We start from the raw sequence: 19,887 nt of genomic DNA on the forward strand, positions 1-19,887 counted from the left end.
TGACTTGTAATCTCAGCCTCACCATTTGCTAGCTTTGTGATTGGAAGTGAGTTCATTACCCTCTCTGAATATTGGTTCTTACGAGTGAAAAAGATGGAATACCTGATTTTCATAATTCATGTGACAGCATTAAATGAGATTGCATCACCATGGTGATTCCTAGCAGTGAACAATGAAGATTGTTCCCTTTTGCTCATTTTCTGATTATGTGCTATTTATATATTTTTGTGTTAGTTTTACAACCTTCATTTGAGGTCACAATTGTTTCCTAAAATAATGAATGAACTACAAATCTGGATATTTGTTCCTTTCTACAGGAACAAATTTTGTGTACAGTTTTGAATGCTTCCTCTGGATGAGCAATTTGAGCTGGAAAAATAGTCTTTCTGTATAAAATTAGAAAATGAATCATCTCACCTCAAATGATTTGAGTGAATCTTTTTAAATACAAGAGTTTCATTATTAGTGCTTTAAGTCAAAGTATTCTTAATATGACACAAGTAAAAGGAGCCTTAGATTATTTTAAAAATTATAGATTGCCCAGGAGGTCACAGTTCGATTCCCATTCAGGGCACATACCCAGGTTGCTGGCTTGATCCCCAGTGTGGGGCATGTAGGAGGCAGCCGATCAATGATTCTCTCTCATTGATGTTTCCATCTGTCTTTCTGTCTCCCTCTCTGAAATCAATAAAAATATATTTATTTTTGAAAAAGCAATTCCTTTGAACCTGGTTTATTTGCACTTGCAATTCCAGATATATACATGAATCATTTATGTGCTGGGACATGGCAGCCTCCCAGCTCTGCGCTCTAATCTTCATAACAATATGACTTGTGGTGATAAAGATAAGAACTGAGTTGACAAAGATAATATTTACCGTTGACAATGAGTTACTTTGATGCAACCAAAACATGGTCATTCCTTAGACAACAAGAATGCTTAATGTGAAATTGAGAAGAGATTTAAAAGTTGATCCCAAAATATGTCCAAAAAATCATAGGAAAGAATCAATCTTTAGACATTTAGCTATTTAATAACTCTATAGGCCTTTTATCTTGACAAATAAATTATTAATGTTCGATTTTAAAATTACAAAACACTCCATTTATTGCATGATTTGGGAGTCTCTATTCGGACACGGTGTGTGTTTGTGTGTGTGTGTGTGTGTGTGTGTGTGTGTTTGCATAAAATAAAACCTAGAGGAGGAATATGCCATGTAGATGTAGTTTTCTAAAAGCTAACCATTTTTAACATCCTTTCTTTCAGGAAAGAACGGTGACCATTAGAAGACAAACTGTGGGAGGATTTGGATTAAGCATAAAGGTAACCTGCGCTTCCAGGCTTAGCCTTACAAAGGTTGTCCTATAATGCTGTATTTTTGTGTGTTTTAATTTTATCTGATTAATAATTAGACAGATGTGGCTATAGCAAACTCCTCAATATTTGGATTGAAATATAAGTTCAGTAGGTTCTCAAAGACCTTAGTCACCTTTTGATTAAGAAATTTTGCAAAAGTATTTGAAACTTTTATTTCCCCTGGCATTGAATATAGCAAACTTTCGTATCTGGTTTCCTCTAAATTACCAAATATAGTGTTTTAGTGTGCATATCATACCTTAATCAACCAGAGTAGGAAATCCTGACTTATTGGTGAAGGGAATAAGAGCAGGTTCTATGTTAATAAGATCTTAAGTTAAGTATTGGTTGAATTCTATTGTAGCCTGTCCAGTTTCTCATTAAACACTGCATTTTTATCTCTTCCAATTAAAAAAGCACAATATATGATTTTATCTTTACAGGGGGGAGCGGAACATAACATTCCAGTTGTCATTTCAAAAATCTCCAAGGAGCAAAGAGGTAAAGAGTTAAGAGGATAGTACAGTAGCCATTCCTTTGCAAGCTATTGTTTTTGAAGAATAAGATGGCATTTAAGAATCATAAGTTAGTATGTCATTGAACAGCTCCAGCTTCCCCAAGACCAGGCAGGAAGTGACTTGAGCCTGATTCTTGAGTCTGTGCCCTTTATTTCCCCAGGGAAGGTCTTCTCTCAAGGGAGAGCGAGAAGGAGAGAAAACAGAGGCTATGACTGCATATGAATTGGGGGGTGCATCGCGTTTTAATTCTTTCATTAAACAAACACACAGATAAATGAAATAATAAGTCACGGGGAGTATAAGTAATTTTAGACATTTATTATTTACAGTTCTCAGATGCAAGTTAACCCAGTTATCCCTCCACCTAAACTATTATCTAGGAAAAACACTGAAGGTATAAAGTGACTGAGATGTATACAATAATCAAATGTTTAAAAAGAAAGTTGGAGCTGATTCAAGAGCCGATGGACTGAATGTCTAGATCTAAACTTTTCCTTAAAATGGTCAGTACATGGTAACATGTAGTCATCCATCCAGAAGAGTGACTGTTTTTTTTTTTTTTTAACAACTGTACGATCTGAAATGGTAGGACTAAAGAGAAATATCACAGCTTGTGTCTCAGTATTTGGGCTGAATCATGTGATAAATGTATTTCCATGGTGCATCTTTTAAGATAATATTTCCATGGTGCATCTTTTAAGATAATATCCAGAGTAAGCATGTATTTTTTCTTTTATCAGTTTGACTTTAAAAAAAAAATCTTATCTGTGTGAGGAAAGTAGTTCATGCACAATCAGCTGTCCCTTTGCATTCACAGCAGAACTGTCAGGGCTGCTCTTCATCGGGGATGCCATCCTACAGGTATGCATTTTGCCAGGATTGTTTTATGGCAGCCAAAACATGAAGTCAGTCATGATATACCATAGGAAACTCTCCTTCTCCTTCATTGCAGATAAATGGAATCAATGTGAGGAAATGCAGACATGAAGAAGTGGTGAGTTTTCTTTAAATCATGATTTTCCCCAGGTGTAAATGAAGGTTTAGTACATTGCCAAAAACTACTCATTTCATTGATTTGAAGGATGTGACATGGGAATAAGGTGCTGTTAGATTTACAAAGGATCTCTTGATCTCTTAATTGGTGTTTGGGGTTTGTTTGTTTGTGTATTTGTTTGTGTTTTTTTTTGTGTGTGTGTGTGTGTTTTTCATATTTGAAATAGATCAGGGAGTACAGCTGAATATGAGATGTAACTCAAAGATTACATAAGGAGGGTCATTTGCTATGTTTTTCCTAATTTTTTTAAATTAATGCCTACTAATTAATGTCCACTAAGTATATTTCTATTGGAAATATATCTCAAAATGTTTGCAAATATTTTAAATCAATGAAATGTATGCCTGTAGAATCTCACACAGTAGCAGGTCAATTGGATAACCATATAAAGACTATGGGGCAGGGCGGGGAGAGAGAAACAGAATTTAAGGGAGCTTACTTTCAAGCCAAACAGGCTTAACACTAGGCGGATTGGTCTTCAATTTTTATTGTGGTGTTTTATTGCCTTTTGGTAGACCTGCCGATCTGAAACTTGGCCTCAGATATTCTAATCCAGTCAGCTTAGGCTGGACCAGGAATTAGATTTTAAACAATCAGCTCAAGTGGTTCCATTGCATGTGGCTTCTAAGCTATACTTTGGGAGAAGATAGGAGGTTAAGAAGCTTCTGTTTGAGATGCTGAGATGCCATAACAATCATGCAGAAAGGAATGGGAAATGCCCTAACTGGTTTGGCTCAGTGGATAGAGTGTCGGCCTGTGGACTGAAGGGGCCCAGGTTCGAGTCCAGTCAAGGGCATGTACGTTAGTCTTGGTTGCGGGCACATCCCCAGTAGGGAGTGTGCAGGAGGCAGCTGATTGATGTTTCTAACTCTCTATCCCTCTCCCTTCCTCTCTGTAAAAAATCAATAAAATATTTTTTTTAAAAGAAGAAAAAAAAGAGAAAGGAATAGGAAAATGTCAGGGACTTTGGAAAAGGCTTGCCATGGTTGATTAAACAACACTTACAGAGCATTTGCTGAATTTCTGTGTTACTTCATGTGGGAAGAAATAGAGGAGAAATGATGGTTAATTGTTTAGACTCAAGGGTCCAACAAAATATAAAACATTATAAGCCTTTTGCTGCCTACAGCTCTAATTTATTTGGTTGTGTAATGCATTTCTCCCCTGCTAAAAGGGATTTAGAAAGCACTCTGATACACTTACTTATTTCAAGCCTCAAGTGTCTGTGAAAAGCTGCAGTTCCACAAGTAGTAATATTTATTACGGAGAGATTTGATTATGAGCACTCAGGATAATTAATCAGTATTTGTCACTTGTCTTTGTTTTCTTAAAAATCTTACTTGGACTACCCCTGTTGCCACTCTGTGGTGGATTTTATGTAAAATATGAATCTGTCAAGTCTCAAGCTTCCTGCAAGTATGCAGAGAGGAAAGTAGTGTTTTAAGCAAGCGAGAGAACAGCGTCGCAAGGAGCACTGTGTGTGCAGACTCTTGTTAATTTTAAATATGGTAGTGTAAGCAAAGATATTTTCACTGTAGTCTTTCCCCCCAAAAGTACAAAGTGATTTTGAGCTCATTATACAGGGAGCAAAAAGACGCGCCTTCTCTTTTCCAGCCACCTGCTGTTAAATGGAATCGTTTTTGCACTTTGCTCCTCAGAAGCAGGCAGCGTGCTTAACATAAATAGTGATGGACCTTTGATTAAGCAGATGCACGGGGCTTGAAAGTCTAGAACTGACTAATATTGCTACTTGTTAAGGATGTCCACTTTCTTTCAAAGAAAAGGACTTTAGAATTGCATTACAAATTGTGTGCGGTGCCCTAGCTGGTTTGGCTGAAAGGATAGAGCATCAGCCTGCAGACTGAAGAGTCCCGGGTTCAATTCTGGTCAAATGGCACATGTCTGAGTTGCAGGTTCGATCGCCAGTAGGGTGGCGTGCAGGAGGCAGCCAACCAATGATTGTCTCTCAGCATTGGTGTTTCTATCTCTCTCTGCCTTGCCCTTCCTCTCTGAAATAAAAAATATATATTTTAAAAACCAAGAAATTATATGTGGTCCTTCACAATAAACTTTTATCTTTAAGATGCTTAACCTTATCAGCTTTGAAATACAGATACCGTATTTTCCGGTGTATAAGACAACCCCCTAATTTTACAGTTAAAACAGAGGTTTAGGCCTATATTCGCTGTATAAGACTACCCCCCACTTCCAAGGCAACACCAGTTCTTTTTTTAATAGACCGCTTCTCTGTCTCTGGCCAATCTGAGCAGGCTTTTTTTCGTTTCAAAAGTCGTCTTATATGCAGGAAAATACGGTACTAACGTTCTTATTTAATTTTAATCTTTTACTTCTAACAGAGATTTGATGCTTGTGTCCTCGCTATTAATTACCTGAACAAATAGACGTACTACACCTCAGTGGAACTAAGATGTTAATTAAATGTTTTAGAATGGATTTACATGGGCAAAAAAAGCACACGCATCTCAGGGGATGTCGATGGTCTTAAAATAGCATGCTGATATACCACGTTCCTTAGTCCAAGTCAAGTAATTCACATAAAGTTTCAAATTCAGAAACAAATTTTGTAGGCATGACTATACACTGAGTGGCCAGATTATTATGCTTTCTGAATGCATAATAATCTGGCCACTCAGTGTATATCCTATATAATAAAAGGCTAATATGCAAATTGTCCCCTCGACCGGGAGTTCGACCAGCAGGCAGGCCAGCCAACTGCACATGTCCCTTTCCCCTGGCCAGGCTGGCCGGACCCCACCCATTCATGAATTCATGCACGAGTTCATGTACCGGGCTTCTAATTATACACACACACACACACACACACACACACACTCTGAGTGGCCAGATTATTATGCATTCAGAGATCATAATAATCTGGCAACTCAGTGTATATTATTTGTGCATGTAACTTTTATTAATCTACACTATTCAGTCACATTGTTAGCAATTCTGCATTTAGCTCTGATCAGTTTCACTTTTTATTTTATTTATTTATTTTTATTTTTTCCACCCCCATTTATCCCTCCTACGCCCTCTTCCACCTCCTCCCCCACCCCACCATACTGTTGCCCATGTCCATGATGATCAGCTTCACTCTTTTTTTTTTTTAAATTTAATTTAATTTTTTAATATATATATTTTTTATTGATTTCAGAAAGAAAGGGAGAGATGGAAACATCAATGATGAGAGAGAATAATTGATCAGCTGCCTCCTACATGCCCCATACTGGGGATCGAGCCCACAACCCGGGCATGTGCCCTTGACTGGAATTGAACCTGGGACCCCTCAGTCTGCAGGATGATGTTCTACCCATTGAGTCAAACTGGCTAGGGCCAGTTTCTCTCTTAAGAAGCCTTCAACAGTATAGCTGTTACTTTTGTACTGAAGTTTAAGGTTTAACTTTTGTGGGAGGGGGATCCCTTGTTGTCTGTCCTGGGTGTTCAGTAGAATTGTTCTTGAAATTCTTTGTGCAAATGCTTCAAGTTAGGTTAGATCAGTGTTTTTCAACCTTTTTTGGGCAAAGGCACACTTGTTTCATGAAAAAAATCACGAGGCACACCACCATTAGAAAATGTTAAAAAATTTAACTCTGTGCCTATATTGACTATATATAAAGTAATTCTCTTGAATAGGAATCAAATAAACACAAAGAAAGTATTTTATAATTACTTTATTATGAAATATTAAGTAAACAAAATAGTGAAAAATTATAAAATTCTTGTCTTGTCTGCACCTACGGCACACCAGGCAACAGCGGTTGAAAAACGCTGGGTTAGATGATCACAGTGCTTGTATCTGTACGCTTCTGTCTGGGGGTATAAGTCAATCCTCGGCTTCCCCGACACCATACAAGACTTTTAAAATAAAACAGGTCATTACAAGGAACAATAGGTAGATGATTTCAGAGATTTTTCTTCTAAATGAACATTTCTGATTTCAGGTTAGAGGTTCGTGGGCCCTAAAAAAAGAGATTCACCTGCTTTTTTCCTAATGTTATGATCTTAATAATAAAAATATTATAGCTCTGATCTGTGATTTTAAAATCAATTCTAAAAAACTGTAATTCTTGGTGGAAAACCAACCAAGACCAGACTGAGGGTGAGAGTGTGAGTGGGTGTGAGTGTAGTTGGAAAACTATAGGAAATTGAAGAAAGAACTAGAGGAAGATGCAAGCAAACTGAAGCACCTTGTTCATGGATTAGGAGAATTAACGTCATTAAAATGTATATACTACTCAAAGCAACCTATAGAGTCAATGGAATTCTGATTAAAATATCTATGGCACACTTCACAGAACTAGAGCAAACACTTCTCTGATACTGTTCCTTATCAACAGTTAGAATCAGATTATATATATCTTCTAGTTACATCCTGTTGAGTTTGCTAATTAGTTTGGAAAATGACTAAGAACGCCTTCTCAGTTGCTTTCACAAAGCAATATCAAAAAGAAGGCATACTTGATTGCCGCTATTGACTTCCTTAACAATGCAAATATTTGTTGCTGTTCATTCATTGTGTGATTCCTGCACACTGTAGCGGAAGTGAGCTTGTCAGTTCCAGCCGTGAACAGAAACAGTGCTGGGCCCATCTTCAGACCTGCAAGCTATGTGTTGGAGACATCTTTATTGTGTCACCAGTTTATGAAGCTCCGATGGGACCAGAGTCAGCGGCGGGGTTGTAGTGATTTCCCAGGCCAGTGAGCTGACAAGATGTTGCCCCAATCAATCTGTCAACATGTCTCTCCCATCTTTTCTCTCGCTAAGTTGTAGCTGTGGACCAGCACCACCTGGGGTTATGGCTGTCCCAGGTTGCCATGGAGACGGAGCAATAATAGAGATGGAAGTAAAGCTTTGTTTCCTCCTGTTATTACTGGCACACATGCTCTTGTTGTACTCAGCACTTCACATAGAACCAAGGCAGGTGGCATGACAATAAGGGAATTTCAAAGACATGCGCGTCTAGTGTCTTTAACACTCCATCCGGGCAGGGAGTCCGGCTTCCCTGATGCTCACCTGCTTTTCAAGGGAAATGTTTGTGGGAATTACAGTCAGTCCTTCTCTCCAAGGCTGTTTCACTGGAAAGTATTCTCTGTGAGTTTATATGCTCTCAAAAAAAAAGAAAGAAAGAAAACATCCTTCTTAAAATCTCTGTCTGAATAGAAATCATTTTTATTTTATGTCCCAAGTGAAAAGTCTATGGATGGCATTCATTCGCTTCTATTCCATTAATGGGCTAGAGCTTAAATTCCCTGTTACTAAAGCATTGCTAGGAGGTCACAAGACATACTCAAGACTCTAGATGTTCTCTGACAAACTGTGGCTTTATGTAGAGGCTAATCTAAAAACAGACTGGCCCGGAACTATTTTTAGCAAATTGTCATTAATGTGTTTACCCCTTTCCTGGCAGTGCCTTTGGGTTAAGATAACACATGCAGTTTGGGGAAGAATGAAGGTGCTAATGAACCCTGAGTGCATGAGCAGAAAGTTTTCCTAAGGAGTGTTTTTTTGTTGGTTGGTTTGTTCTTTTTTTTTTTTTTTAATATTTTTTTTTGATTTTTTACAGAGAGGAAGAGAGAGGGATAGAGAGCTAGAAACATCAATGAGAGAGAAACATTGATCAGCTGCCTCCTGCATACCCCATACTGGGGATGTGCCCGCAACCAAGGTATGTACCCTTGACCGGAATCGAACCTGGGACCTTTCAGTCAGCAGGCCGACACTCTATCCACTGAGCCAAACCAGTTTCGGTTGTTCTTTTGTCTTTGTGGGTTTGTTTGTTTTTTTGGCATTAGGGAGTGTCCTTAAGGACTTTGTCGGAATAGAAGTAGAAAACTAGATGAGAGAGAATGTTAAGAAGACAATAAGTTTATAATTTTGCTAACAATCCATCCTTATATATTTTTAATAATTTCCATACAAGTAAGATGGGGACATATATGGCTTCCAAATAAAGTAAATGCCTCTCATGAAGTATATGCATTATGCATAATTCCATAAATATCTTATGGCTATACAGTTGTCATCTCTCCAGTATTGTTGTGCATGGTAAGTTTCTTCATGTATTTAGCAACATATAAGGCAAACTATTTTCTCCCTATTCACTTAATATATTCTATTTGGGATATTCATTTACTATATTATAGTTGAGGCATACACATCTATTTTTAGGTATTTGAAATGATCAGACTCCCAAAGAAACTACTATTTTCCCCTGGCAAGTACAGCTGTGTTTCCCTTGTGCAAACTTCTGTAGCCAAGGAAATGCTGGCATAGGCTAATCTGGTGACCCCTCAATGATGCTCATGGTATCAGAGGATACTACACTCAATGAGTGTTATGGAGGGGGCAGGGCATTTAAAATAAGTAAATCGACTTACACAATAGATTGAAATGACAGAATATGGCAGGAAACAGCACAAGCAACTCTAAAATGTTTACTTCTTAGGTCTGTGTTCTGTAAACATGTTAATATACACAAACAGATATTTAGTAATTGTATGCTGCAGCTGCAAATCTAATGTGGATGTAACAGTGTTTGTTTTTTCAGATCTTGACAATTCATTTTATATGAGATAATCATACGGAATCTAAAAAAAATAAGGAAGGAGAGTTATGATTTCCCCATTTTCCTTCAAAATTCTACTTAATTCTGTACACTGTTTACAATCTAGATGTTCATGTAGCTATGGTTTTTAATATCATACATTTAGAATAAATATGTGCATTCGTTATTTCAGTCAAGTGCGATTATACAAAATACTTTCATCCGTATGAGGCTATTTTAATAACTCTGTATTTTCCTAGATAAATATGGAGATGTTTTGTACCTCACTATCCTGCCTTAAACATATCATAACTCTATATAAAAGTACAATAAAGCATGTCCAACCTTAAAATATGCCTTTTTCTCCCACCTTCCATTACTTTTTAATATTTACAAAAGTAATTTCATTTTCCTATCCTGTATTTGTAAGAACTTAAGAACTATTTTTAAAATATAGAGAAGACAGCATCTTTATTCAGTGCCCGATTTTAAAAGACATGGTCTGATTCTTTTAACATTTAAGATAATTTTATTGCTTATTAAAATTAACTTATTAAGGGTGTTCATTCTAAAGTCTATAATGATTATATTTATGGGCCAGCTGCCAGGCCTAGCTGTTTGAATTCATCTGTGAACAAGATATAGCTCACTGCCCCTATGCAGCACACCATTTCATAGAGCAGAGACAGACTACATACATATTAGCACAGTATTCGATAGATTACAAGGTGCAATTGACCATAAAGAACCATGGGCAGAGCAGGTAAACAAGGCAAGAAAGGATTTGGAGAGCTCTAATTTTAAATAAGCCGATGAAGGTAGGACTCATTGGAATGTTTTTGGAGCAGAGAGTAGAAGGAGGTAAAGATTTAGCCATGCAAATGTGTAGAAAAGGGCCATGCTAGACATAGAGACGGTCATATTAAAGAAATATCATGAGTTTTCTTATATTCTTGTTTTTCCTAACTTTTTATTAGGAATTGCAGCTTAGTTTGACAAAATGTTCTTTGAGAATTTCCAATGAAAAAGAAAAAATCTACTTGTATCTATCTAATCTCTCTATCATCTATGTCACAATAATAGATAATGTATGTACATTTAACTTGATGAAATTAATTATATTGGCAATAATTTCTTGGTTTTTATCCAGATTTGCTCTGTTGAAATAAAGGCTCATAGAACAATTTAATTTGTCAATTGTTGGATTCTGTATGCTAATGGTGAATTTTGAATTAGTTCATCCATATTCATATTAATAATAATCTCTTATTTATTTTCTTCAAGCTAATTATGTAACCTTTTTGAATTAATTTTTATTTATTTTAGTTTGACTTAATAATATGGATTGAAAAGATCAGTAATTTTATGCTGGAATAATTTATTCTTTAAGAATTAGATAAAATAAAGTAAAATATTGCTTGAATCATTAAGGTAACCATTTTGAGATTAAAACAAATAGTGGGAAAGTATTTCTATTATTAAGTCAACTAACGAACAAAGCATTCTGCTTGCTGAGTTAAAGTTCAACTCGTCTAGGATGTGACTTTTCACGGGCTTTTTGCATAAAATCTTATTTTAATGGGGCCTTTGAAAGTGATGGAACTATTTTTAGTTTGAGCTTTAAAATTTTTAACAAAATTCAAGCCAGTATTTCAACATTCTTGCATTTGCCAGGGTGGCTAGGGGAGGCTAAGGGAAGGTCAGTTGTGGGTGCTCCGGGGGGGGTGGGGGGGGAGAGTAGATGGAAACATATGTTCTACTACTTGTAATACTCTAAACAATAAAAAAAGAAAAAGAAATAAAGGACTAAAAAATAATAATAATAAAATTAAAGTGACTGGCTCTTACCCATACTGCAGCACACCCATACTGGTCTAATTCTGTGGTTGTGGTTCCATTGCCAATGTAATTCTTAGAGGCTCTTGTTGCTCCTCTGATCTGATTCCCTTATCTTGCTCCTATTATTACCTGCTGGTGCTATTTGAGGAGGTGAGAGGACCTATCCCTAGTGTCTCAGTGGATAAAAGAATGTTTTACTTAGCTGTGGTAGAGGATTCATTGGGTAAAAACACTTAAAACATCTCTCCCCTGTTCTGGGGTGCCTACTCAATTCTTTTTTTAAAATCTGCCTTTGAAAGTTCTGTTTTGGTTGTCTTTTTTGGGACCAGAAATTAACTTACATTATTTTGACAGCCAATTCCTTCATAACTTGAGGTTGAGCATTGTTTCATAACAGTTATGTTCCTATGTCTAGTAACTACTTCTTCCACTAATTATTCTTTTTTTATAGCTTTATTTTTATTGTTTACACTATTAAAGATGTCCCCACATTCCCCCCGACCTTTGCCCACCCCCACCAGCTCTTGCCTCCCCTTCCCTCTAGCCATCACCACAATGTTGTCTATGTCCACCGATTATGCAATACATTCTTTGTTTACTAATTATCCTTATTTCTTTTTTTAGTTTACACAAGATTTTTAAAATTATAAGTATATTTATATCTTTTCCAGGTATGTTTGCTCTAAGTAAATCCTCTGCTTCTTGTATTTCTTTTGATGTACCCTGCACTTGTCCTGGAACAATTTTTTAAGAAATTGCCATTCTTTTAACTGGTAGATTGAGACCTATTGATTCCATGATTTAGGAAAGGTTGAGTTATTGGTAATAATAGTATTGTTTTTGTTTTAAATATCCAGGGAAAATAAAATAAAATGTACAATGGTATAATGGGAAAATAATACCTTTTTTTTTTCTTTTCTTTTTTGGCAAAGAGTTTGAGTGAATTGGAGCCATTTTATTTACATAACATTAGCACTCTGGACAACATCTACAAGGTCATTTATTTGTAGATCTCCAAATGTTGCATATATGCTCAGTAAATATTTTTGACTTAATAAATATAGTGGGTTGAGCACTACGTTTTCCTGTAAACTTTGTGATGGTTCACATTTATCTGATGTAGACCATAAGCTCAAGATAACCTCCATAAATATGAATGGAAGATGATGATATTGTGAGCGAACAAGGGACCACAGAATGGTAAAAAGAGGATGAATATTGATGGCTGTATTTCTGCGGAGTTAGACTATTTATTCCCCTCTGTCTTTCATAGCATATTTCTGACCACCAGGGGAATAGTGAAAGGTGGAAAAGGCAGCACATCATTTCAAGATTTTGCAACCATAAAACTTTTGTGACCACTCTGGTAATATTGTAATCTTTTTTTTTTTTTAATTTTTTTTAAATTTTAGGTTCAAGTTCTTAGGAATGCTGGAGAAGAAGTGACCCTAACAGTGTCTTTCTTAAAGAGAGCACCTGCTTTCCTCAAACTCCCACTGAATGAAGATTGTGCGTGTAAGCATTTATGAAGAATAGGTCTAATCATCACATTTACTTTATAAGTATTATTTTCTGACACTAATGAGTAATAGGGATTTCTTTTCCAATGTGGATTTCCGCCAGGATACTTTTAATACGTATGGAAAAAGAACAAGTGTTATTTTTACTTCAAAATATATTCATTGAATTTATAGTTATCTTCCAATATTTAATTGAAGAAGCATTGTTTATTTAAAAAATAAGTATATCAAAAATATGCATTGTGTATTTCTAGTAAGTATTATTAATAATATTTGATTAATGTAATTTTCTAACGAGAGAACGATGAGCATTTATTTGACTGCTGGACTTGCTAAACAAGCATTGACAAGTGCTTTCCGGATGAAAATGTGGAAACACATTAATTTTTGTAAGAGTTACTTAAAAATGTCTATATAATTTGCATACTATGAAATGTATATTTTCTAATATTTTTGCTAAAACTATCAAAGAAGAATACACTTTTAACTCAGGCATAATTTGCATGCAATGAAATGCAAAGGCGTTAAGTGAATAGTTGGAACAGTTGTAGCAAATACACGTTTGCTTACTCCACATCCTGAAAAATCACAGGATGGCTCCTCTGTGCCTTCCCAGTAAATAACATTGCCAGAAACAACCATTGATTTCCCATTTATCATCATATCCTTGTTTCTTTTAAGGCTGGGTAGAGTAGAATCATATTGTATTTACTCTTTTATGTCTGGCTTCTTTCATTATGTGCAATCATTGTTTTATCTTTCAGTAGTTTGTTCATTTCTATTGCTGTGTAATATTGGATTCTATTATATGAATATAGTACGGTTTGATATTGCATTATTTTGTTTATAGACAACAGAGCTGTTTCCAGTATTTTGCCATTATAGATTGAACTGCTATGAACATTCTTGTGTAGGTGTTGGAAGTTTTACAATTATAAGTACATAGAAATGGAGCAGCTGAGTTACAGAATATTATAATTAACTTGTTAACAAACTATCAAGCATATTTCTAAAATAAAAATATATTTAAAGACCTCTTACTTTCTACTCCAGCAGTGTATGAATGTTCTGGAGGCTCTACATTATTCAAATACTTGATGGTCAAAGATTATTTTTATCCATTATATTGGTGTGTAGTGGTGTCTTATTATAGTTTTAATTTGCGTTTCTCAGAAGACTAATGATGATTAGCTCCTTATCATGTTCCATTTGCATATCTTATTGTCCATTTGCATATCTTATTTTGTAATTTGTCTACTCAAGCCTTTTGTCCATTTTTCTATTATTATGTCTTTATATTATTGCACTGCAAGAGTTTGAAAAATATAATCTGTATATAAGACAACTTTAGATAAAAAAATATAACTATGCACTCCATCTGTGCATAGCTATATTTTTTTTTTTATCTAAAGTTGTCTTAGGTTTGCAGTTTTAAATTTTGATAAAATCTAATTAACTATTCTTTTTTGTTATTTTTGTTTTATATGCTTATTCCTTTCCTGTATATTCTGTGAAAAATAATGGCTGAACCTGAAACCAGAGATATTTTCCTAGCAGCCTTAGAACAGTGGTCAGCAAACTCATTAGTCAACAGAGCCAAATATCAACAGTACAATGATTGAAATTTCTTTTGAGAGCCAAATTTTTAAACTTAAACTTCTTCTAATGCCACTTCTTCAACATAGACTCGCCCAGGCCGTGGTATTTTGTGGAAGAGCCACACTCAAGGGGCCAAAGAACCGCATGTGGCTTGAAAGCCGTGGTTTGCCGACCACTGTCTTAGAGCATTGAATTTTATATTTCATCTTACATTGATTACTTTTTTGTGCCTGAAGTAAGAATCAAGGAATCACTTTCTTATTTTCATTAATTTATGTCTATGCTTGCAAAAAAAAATCACACCAATGGTTACTGTAGCATTGTACAAGCATGCTTATTTTATCGCATTTCTCTTTGTTGAGCCTTGAAGATGATTGTATTTTTTACAAAGTGAAGGTTTATAGTAACCCTGTTAGAACAAGTCTATCGGTGCCATTTCTCTAACAGCACTTGCTCACTCCTGTTTCCTGAGCTGACATTCATGTTACCTCATATCTATTACATAAAAGTTACCTGCAATTATTGGTGCTGCAAATCGGGATAGGTTTTTTCACAATGGTTTTTGTCTATTTAAACTAAGTTGACAATTCACAGAATTTAATATGATTTCATTTTATTCCATTTAAAATGGGTAAAAGTTTTAAAGTAATATGTGAGTGCATTACAAATATTATCTCATAAGAGAGTTGCAGATAAACATCAAGAGGAAAAGTAGCTAAAACAAAGTATAAAATCTTTAAGATTTAAAGAGTGGAAAAACCATATTCAGGCTAGTATAGGAAAAAGTGTATGATTCCCTTCTGAGCACCAAGACAACTCGAGAATCTTAGAGTAATAAAAGTTTATGTATTTACATATTAACAAATCAGTTAATATATTAGGAGTGTTACTTTTGACAATGATGTTGAAATTTAAATGTAATATTACAAGTGAAAATTTGGAGTCAATTACACTAATAGCTCATGTTTATCAACATTAACCATTCCAAAAAGCATATTGTCTTTAGAAAAAACAAATAAAACAGAAATCAAAAAATGTTTCTAGGCCTAATTTTAAAAATGACCAAACTGTGAAATCTTGAAAAATGAAAAATATTTAAGATACCAATAGCTCATCTTTAAAAAAATAGATATTAATAGGCCTCAGTTTTTTGTTGCAGTTTTGCAAAAGTAGATAGTGGCAATAGGGTACTTCCAAGCATAGTATTTACTAAGAGATCTTACAAAAACATAACACAGAAAAACTTTGTTTGCATCTAAAGGTAGGATTTGCCAGGAGGCTGAAACGTGACATTATATAGAACTTTGATGACAAACAAAACCCTGCACTATTAAGGGTAATAAATATAGTTCACTTTGGGAAGTGGGGGTGGGGGGCAGTGGAGGGGGGGTGAGGACACATATGTAATACCTTAATCAATAAAGAAAAAATTACATGTTACTTTTATAAGATTGTTTATTTTCCTTCATAAAGCCTTCCCTTTTCTGAAATCGAAGACCAATATTGGCGGGTCTCTTTTAGTACCCCAATATCCTTAGCCAATGAGCTAACTTGCAAAACTCCGACTTTGGTATAAGTGAAAGAGAAGTTTATTTCGCCACCTGATTTGCTTGATAGAACTGAGCATAATAGAATATAGCAGTGTAGAATGCATTCGCCTAGAGCCGTGGTCGGCAAACTGCGGCTCGCGAGCCACATGCGGTTCTTTGGCCCCTTGAGTGTGGCTCTTCCACAAACTACCATGGCCCTGGGCGAGTCTATTTTGAAGAAGTGGCCTTAGAAAAAATTTAAGTTTAAAAAATGTGGCTCTCCAAAGAAATTTCAATCGTTGTGCTGTTGATATTTGGCTCTGTTGGCCAATGAGTTTGCCGACCACTGGCCTAGAGCTCTCGGACACTCTGACCAGTGGGGTGTTGTGTTTTGTTTCCTGCAGGTGCACCAAGCGACCAGAGTAGTGGCACCTCCTCTCCGCTTTGTGACAGTGGCTTACATCTCAACTATCACCCCAATAACACAGTAAGACGGCTGCAGCGTGGTTCACACATGTGTATTTGTATTTTGCAGAACCTGATAGTGAATCTGGTTTGAAATCCTTGGTGGCTTCATAATGTAAGCATTATGATAAGCTAGGAAGAAAAACATAAGTAGGTCAGGTATCTTTCTCCTCTGAGGTCCGAAAGCTGTAGAGACTTTTAGCTTCAAGAGGTCGTGCATAACACCTTATAATCATTTTATGACATTAAATGTTATATGTTATGTCATGCTCTAAATGATTTGCCACGACTTGTATCGTTTTTCTACTGAAATTATTTTAGCTTAAAGAAGCTATTTTACTTGCCACTTTTTAGGTTTTCTTAACAATCTTCATGCATATCAGGGAATTAATGTAAAATGAGAAAATTCTAACCCATACATTATGTTATAATGAATGTTAAGCTGTACATACATTTAATGATTGATAAAATTGGCATGTGTGTTTTTTACATATTTAATGAAATGGATTTTTAAAAAAATTTTTCACGTGTATTTTAGAATAAAGTTTTGACTTTTACAATTTTTTAAACCTTTTAAAACATTCATGCATTCTAAATACAAAACAATTCTTTCTGGTTATATGTAAAACTAACAATTATCCTCTGTGCTCACAAACATGAAGGCTAACAGAGCTAACTATAAGTGGCTATTATTTTTTTTACTAAGGTTTTTATTAAAATGTGAGAGGCACTGGGAGAGGGGTCCCTCTCACAGTCCGGGGACACTCGGGGGATGTTCCCCTGCCAGCTTAGGCCTGTGACCATCCTTAATCTGAGTGATGTACTCCTGCACTTTCTGTTAGAATTCCATTAATAAAGAAGTTAAATATAATCTTATTGTCAATGAATATGGACTTCTCCTTGGGGTAATCTGTAAATACCCTCTGATTATTTAGGGGGAAATATATGCTTTCCCCCCCCCCCCCAAAAGGATTTGTGAAGTAGAAACACAAAACACAAGAAAAAGAAAAAAGAAAAAAAAAAGACACGAGTGAATGTTGGGATTCTTTTCAGGACACGCTCTCATGTTCTTCATGGCCAGCTTCTCCAGGCCTGAGGTGGGAGAAGCGGTGGTGTGACCTGAGACTGCTTCCTCTGCTTCATTCCCGCTTCTCTCAGTATGTGCCCGGGACAGATGTGAGTCGGTGAGTTCATGTTAACCGAGTTCTGATTTTTTCTTAATTCAAAATGGGAACTTTAGTCAAACTCTTAATATAGGATACCTTCTGGTTCTTACTTTCATACTAGAGGCCCACAGATTTGTGTACCAGTGGGGTCCCTCTGCCTGGCCTACAGGGATTGGGCCACAATTGGCCCGGTGAACAGATTCGTGCACCAGTGGGTCCCTCGGCCTGGCCTGCACCCTCCAGCAACCTGCAAGTCAGGCCGAGGGATCCCACTGGTGCACTATCGGGCCTAGGGAAGGATTGCTAGAGAGCTCTAGGGCATGTCCGGCCCCTCTTGCCCAGTCCCAATAGGACGGACCCCAGCAGCAAGCTATCCTACCAGTCGGAGCATCTGCCCCTGGTGGTCAGTGCGTATCATAGTGACTGGTTGAAGAGACATTTAGCATATTAGGCTTTTATTATATAGGATATTGCTGGTAGTATGAAGAAGAATTAGGAAAGAATAGTATAATACAGTAAAATATTTATTAATCTGATTAAAATAAAACAGAACTTAACACCCTGACTCTAATAATTTTGTAATGGATTCAGTATCTTTAATAGATAAAGTTTTATTGAATTTTTGTATTTCTTCTTATGTTCATTTTTTCATATAGTTATAATATTATCATAGTATTAGATTTTTAAATAAGTATAGAACACTAGTGATATCTTACTTTTCATTCTTGAAATTTATTTTTTTTTCTCTTTTATCTTGGTTGTTTTGCTAGGGGGTTGTAAATTTTAGTAATTTATTTTTTTCAAAGGACTAATTTGGGGCTTTGTTGAAACTATTTGTTATGTGTACATATTGTAACTCAGTAGTTTTGGCTTCTTTTTTTTGTATTGTTTTCATTCCTTAAATTCTTTGGCTTGCTTTTCTGTTCTTGCAGTTTCTTGAGATGGAAGTTCTAGGGGCTTAGAAAGTTTTCTGTAAAGAGTAAATATAGTAAATATTTTAGGCTTTGCAGGCCTTAATGTTTGCCCTTTACAATAAAACTGTTATACATAGTATATAAATGAATGGGTATGGCTCTGTTCCAATAAAACTTTATTTATAAAAACAGATGACAGGCTGGATTTAGCCCATAGGCCACAGTTTTGCCAAACCCTCATTTGATCATTAAATTTTCAGATTATTTTCCTAATATATATTATAATCAGAACTAAACATGTCCATCAAAGTTTGCTTCAGCTATACCCACAGTTTTAGGGTTACATCTTAGTTTATTTATAGTGTTTTTGAATATAACATTTTCCATAGTTTTCTGAGTAGTTGTTCTAAGTTCTTCAGTATACATGCATATCTTCTGATTCTACTGGTACTGACAATTTGTCACTTTGAATGAAGTACAGAAACATTAATTCCATTTAGGCCCTTTGATCCTCCCTAATTTGTAAGTATAATTATCTTAGTTTCCTATATATACATCAAGCTTTTAGCAATTGAATGAATTACACTCAATAAACAATACAGTAATAAGCAGTTATAAACATGACACTATTCAGAGTGGATAGCACAGCATTTCAGATTCAAGAACAAATTTATTGCACACTCCTTCACTCAATAAAAGTTTATGACATGCTTGTGATTGGGAGATGTTGTGTTTGGATCCGTCTCTAAAGAAGCACACAGGCAGTGGACATAGTATGGATCAAAAAGAAAAGATAAATAATTGTTCACGATGACAAGTATATCCTTCTTATATCTCTCTTCCCTTATTAAGTTTTCCACCTTTTTAACCACCACAGAGATATCATTCTAAAACACAAATGAGATCCTTTCATTCCAAGGCTTCAGGCTTTCAAGATTATATAAAAATGTTACAGCATGGCTTGCAAAGTTGTGTGTGTGTGTGTGTGTGTGTGTGTGTGTGTGTGTGTGTGTTTTAACTATTATGGATTTTTTTGAGGTGGGAGAGGGAGAGAGAGTGAGAGCAAGAGAGCAAGAGAGCAAAAAATCTATTGGTTGTCTTTCGCATGTGTCCTGACTGGAGATCAAACCCACAACCCAAGTTATGTGTCCTGACCAGAACCTGCCACTTTTTGGTGTATATTATTCTCGAGTTCCTTTAGGGAAAATTGGGGCCCTGTGGACCAATTAATCAATATTCGAATTCATTCAATAGTAGAGGCAAAATCTCTCCCCAAGCAGTAATCTTTTTAATCAGTCTATTTTTTGCAACACCTTCCCAAATAACCAAATAAGAGATCGTATGTAAGTAAAGAAGCTCTT

At 35.7% G+C, this 19,887-nt stretch overlaps 1 protein-coding gene across 2 annotated transcripts in view; it reads left to right on the forward strand.

The window, feature by feature from the left end:
- The window catches only part of SNTG1 (syntrophin gamma 1), a gene marked incomplete at its 3' end in the record, with an annotated part of 103,739 nt that overhangs the window by 58,276 nt on the left and 25,576 nt on the right, over window positions 1-19,887 (forward strand). Inside the window, exons 8-14 of one of the 2 annotated variants that reach the window (XM_084864728.1) lie at window positions 1,268-1,324; window positions 1,801-1,858; window positions 2,693-2,736; window positions 2,828-2,869; window positions 12,746-12,848; window positions 16,386-16,468; window positions 17,500-17,630. In XM_084864728.1, coding sequence (XP_084720854.1) covers window positions 1,268-1,324; window positions 1,801-1,858; window positions 2,693-2,736; window positions 2,828-2,869; window positions 12,746-12,848; window positions 16,386-16,468; window positions 17,500-17,630 — 518 coding nt within the window. Of the gene's footprint in view, window positions 1-1,267; window positions 1,325-1,800; window positions 1,859-2,692; window positions 2,737-2,827; window positions 2,870-8,840; window positions 8,996-12,745; window positions 12,849-16,385; window positions 16,469-17,499; window positions 17,631-19,887 lie in introns of those variants that run through there. The other variant, XM_084864729.1, reaches the window with a different exon arrangement.

The sequence above is a fragment of the Pipistrellus hanaki genome, assembly GCF_964339955.1.
Source record: "Pipistrellus hanaki genome assembly, chromosome: 17".
Lineage (NCBI taxonomy): Eukaryota > Metazoa > Chordata > Mammalia > Chiroptera > Vespertilionidae > Pipistrellus > Pipistrellus hanaki.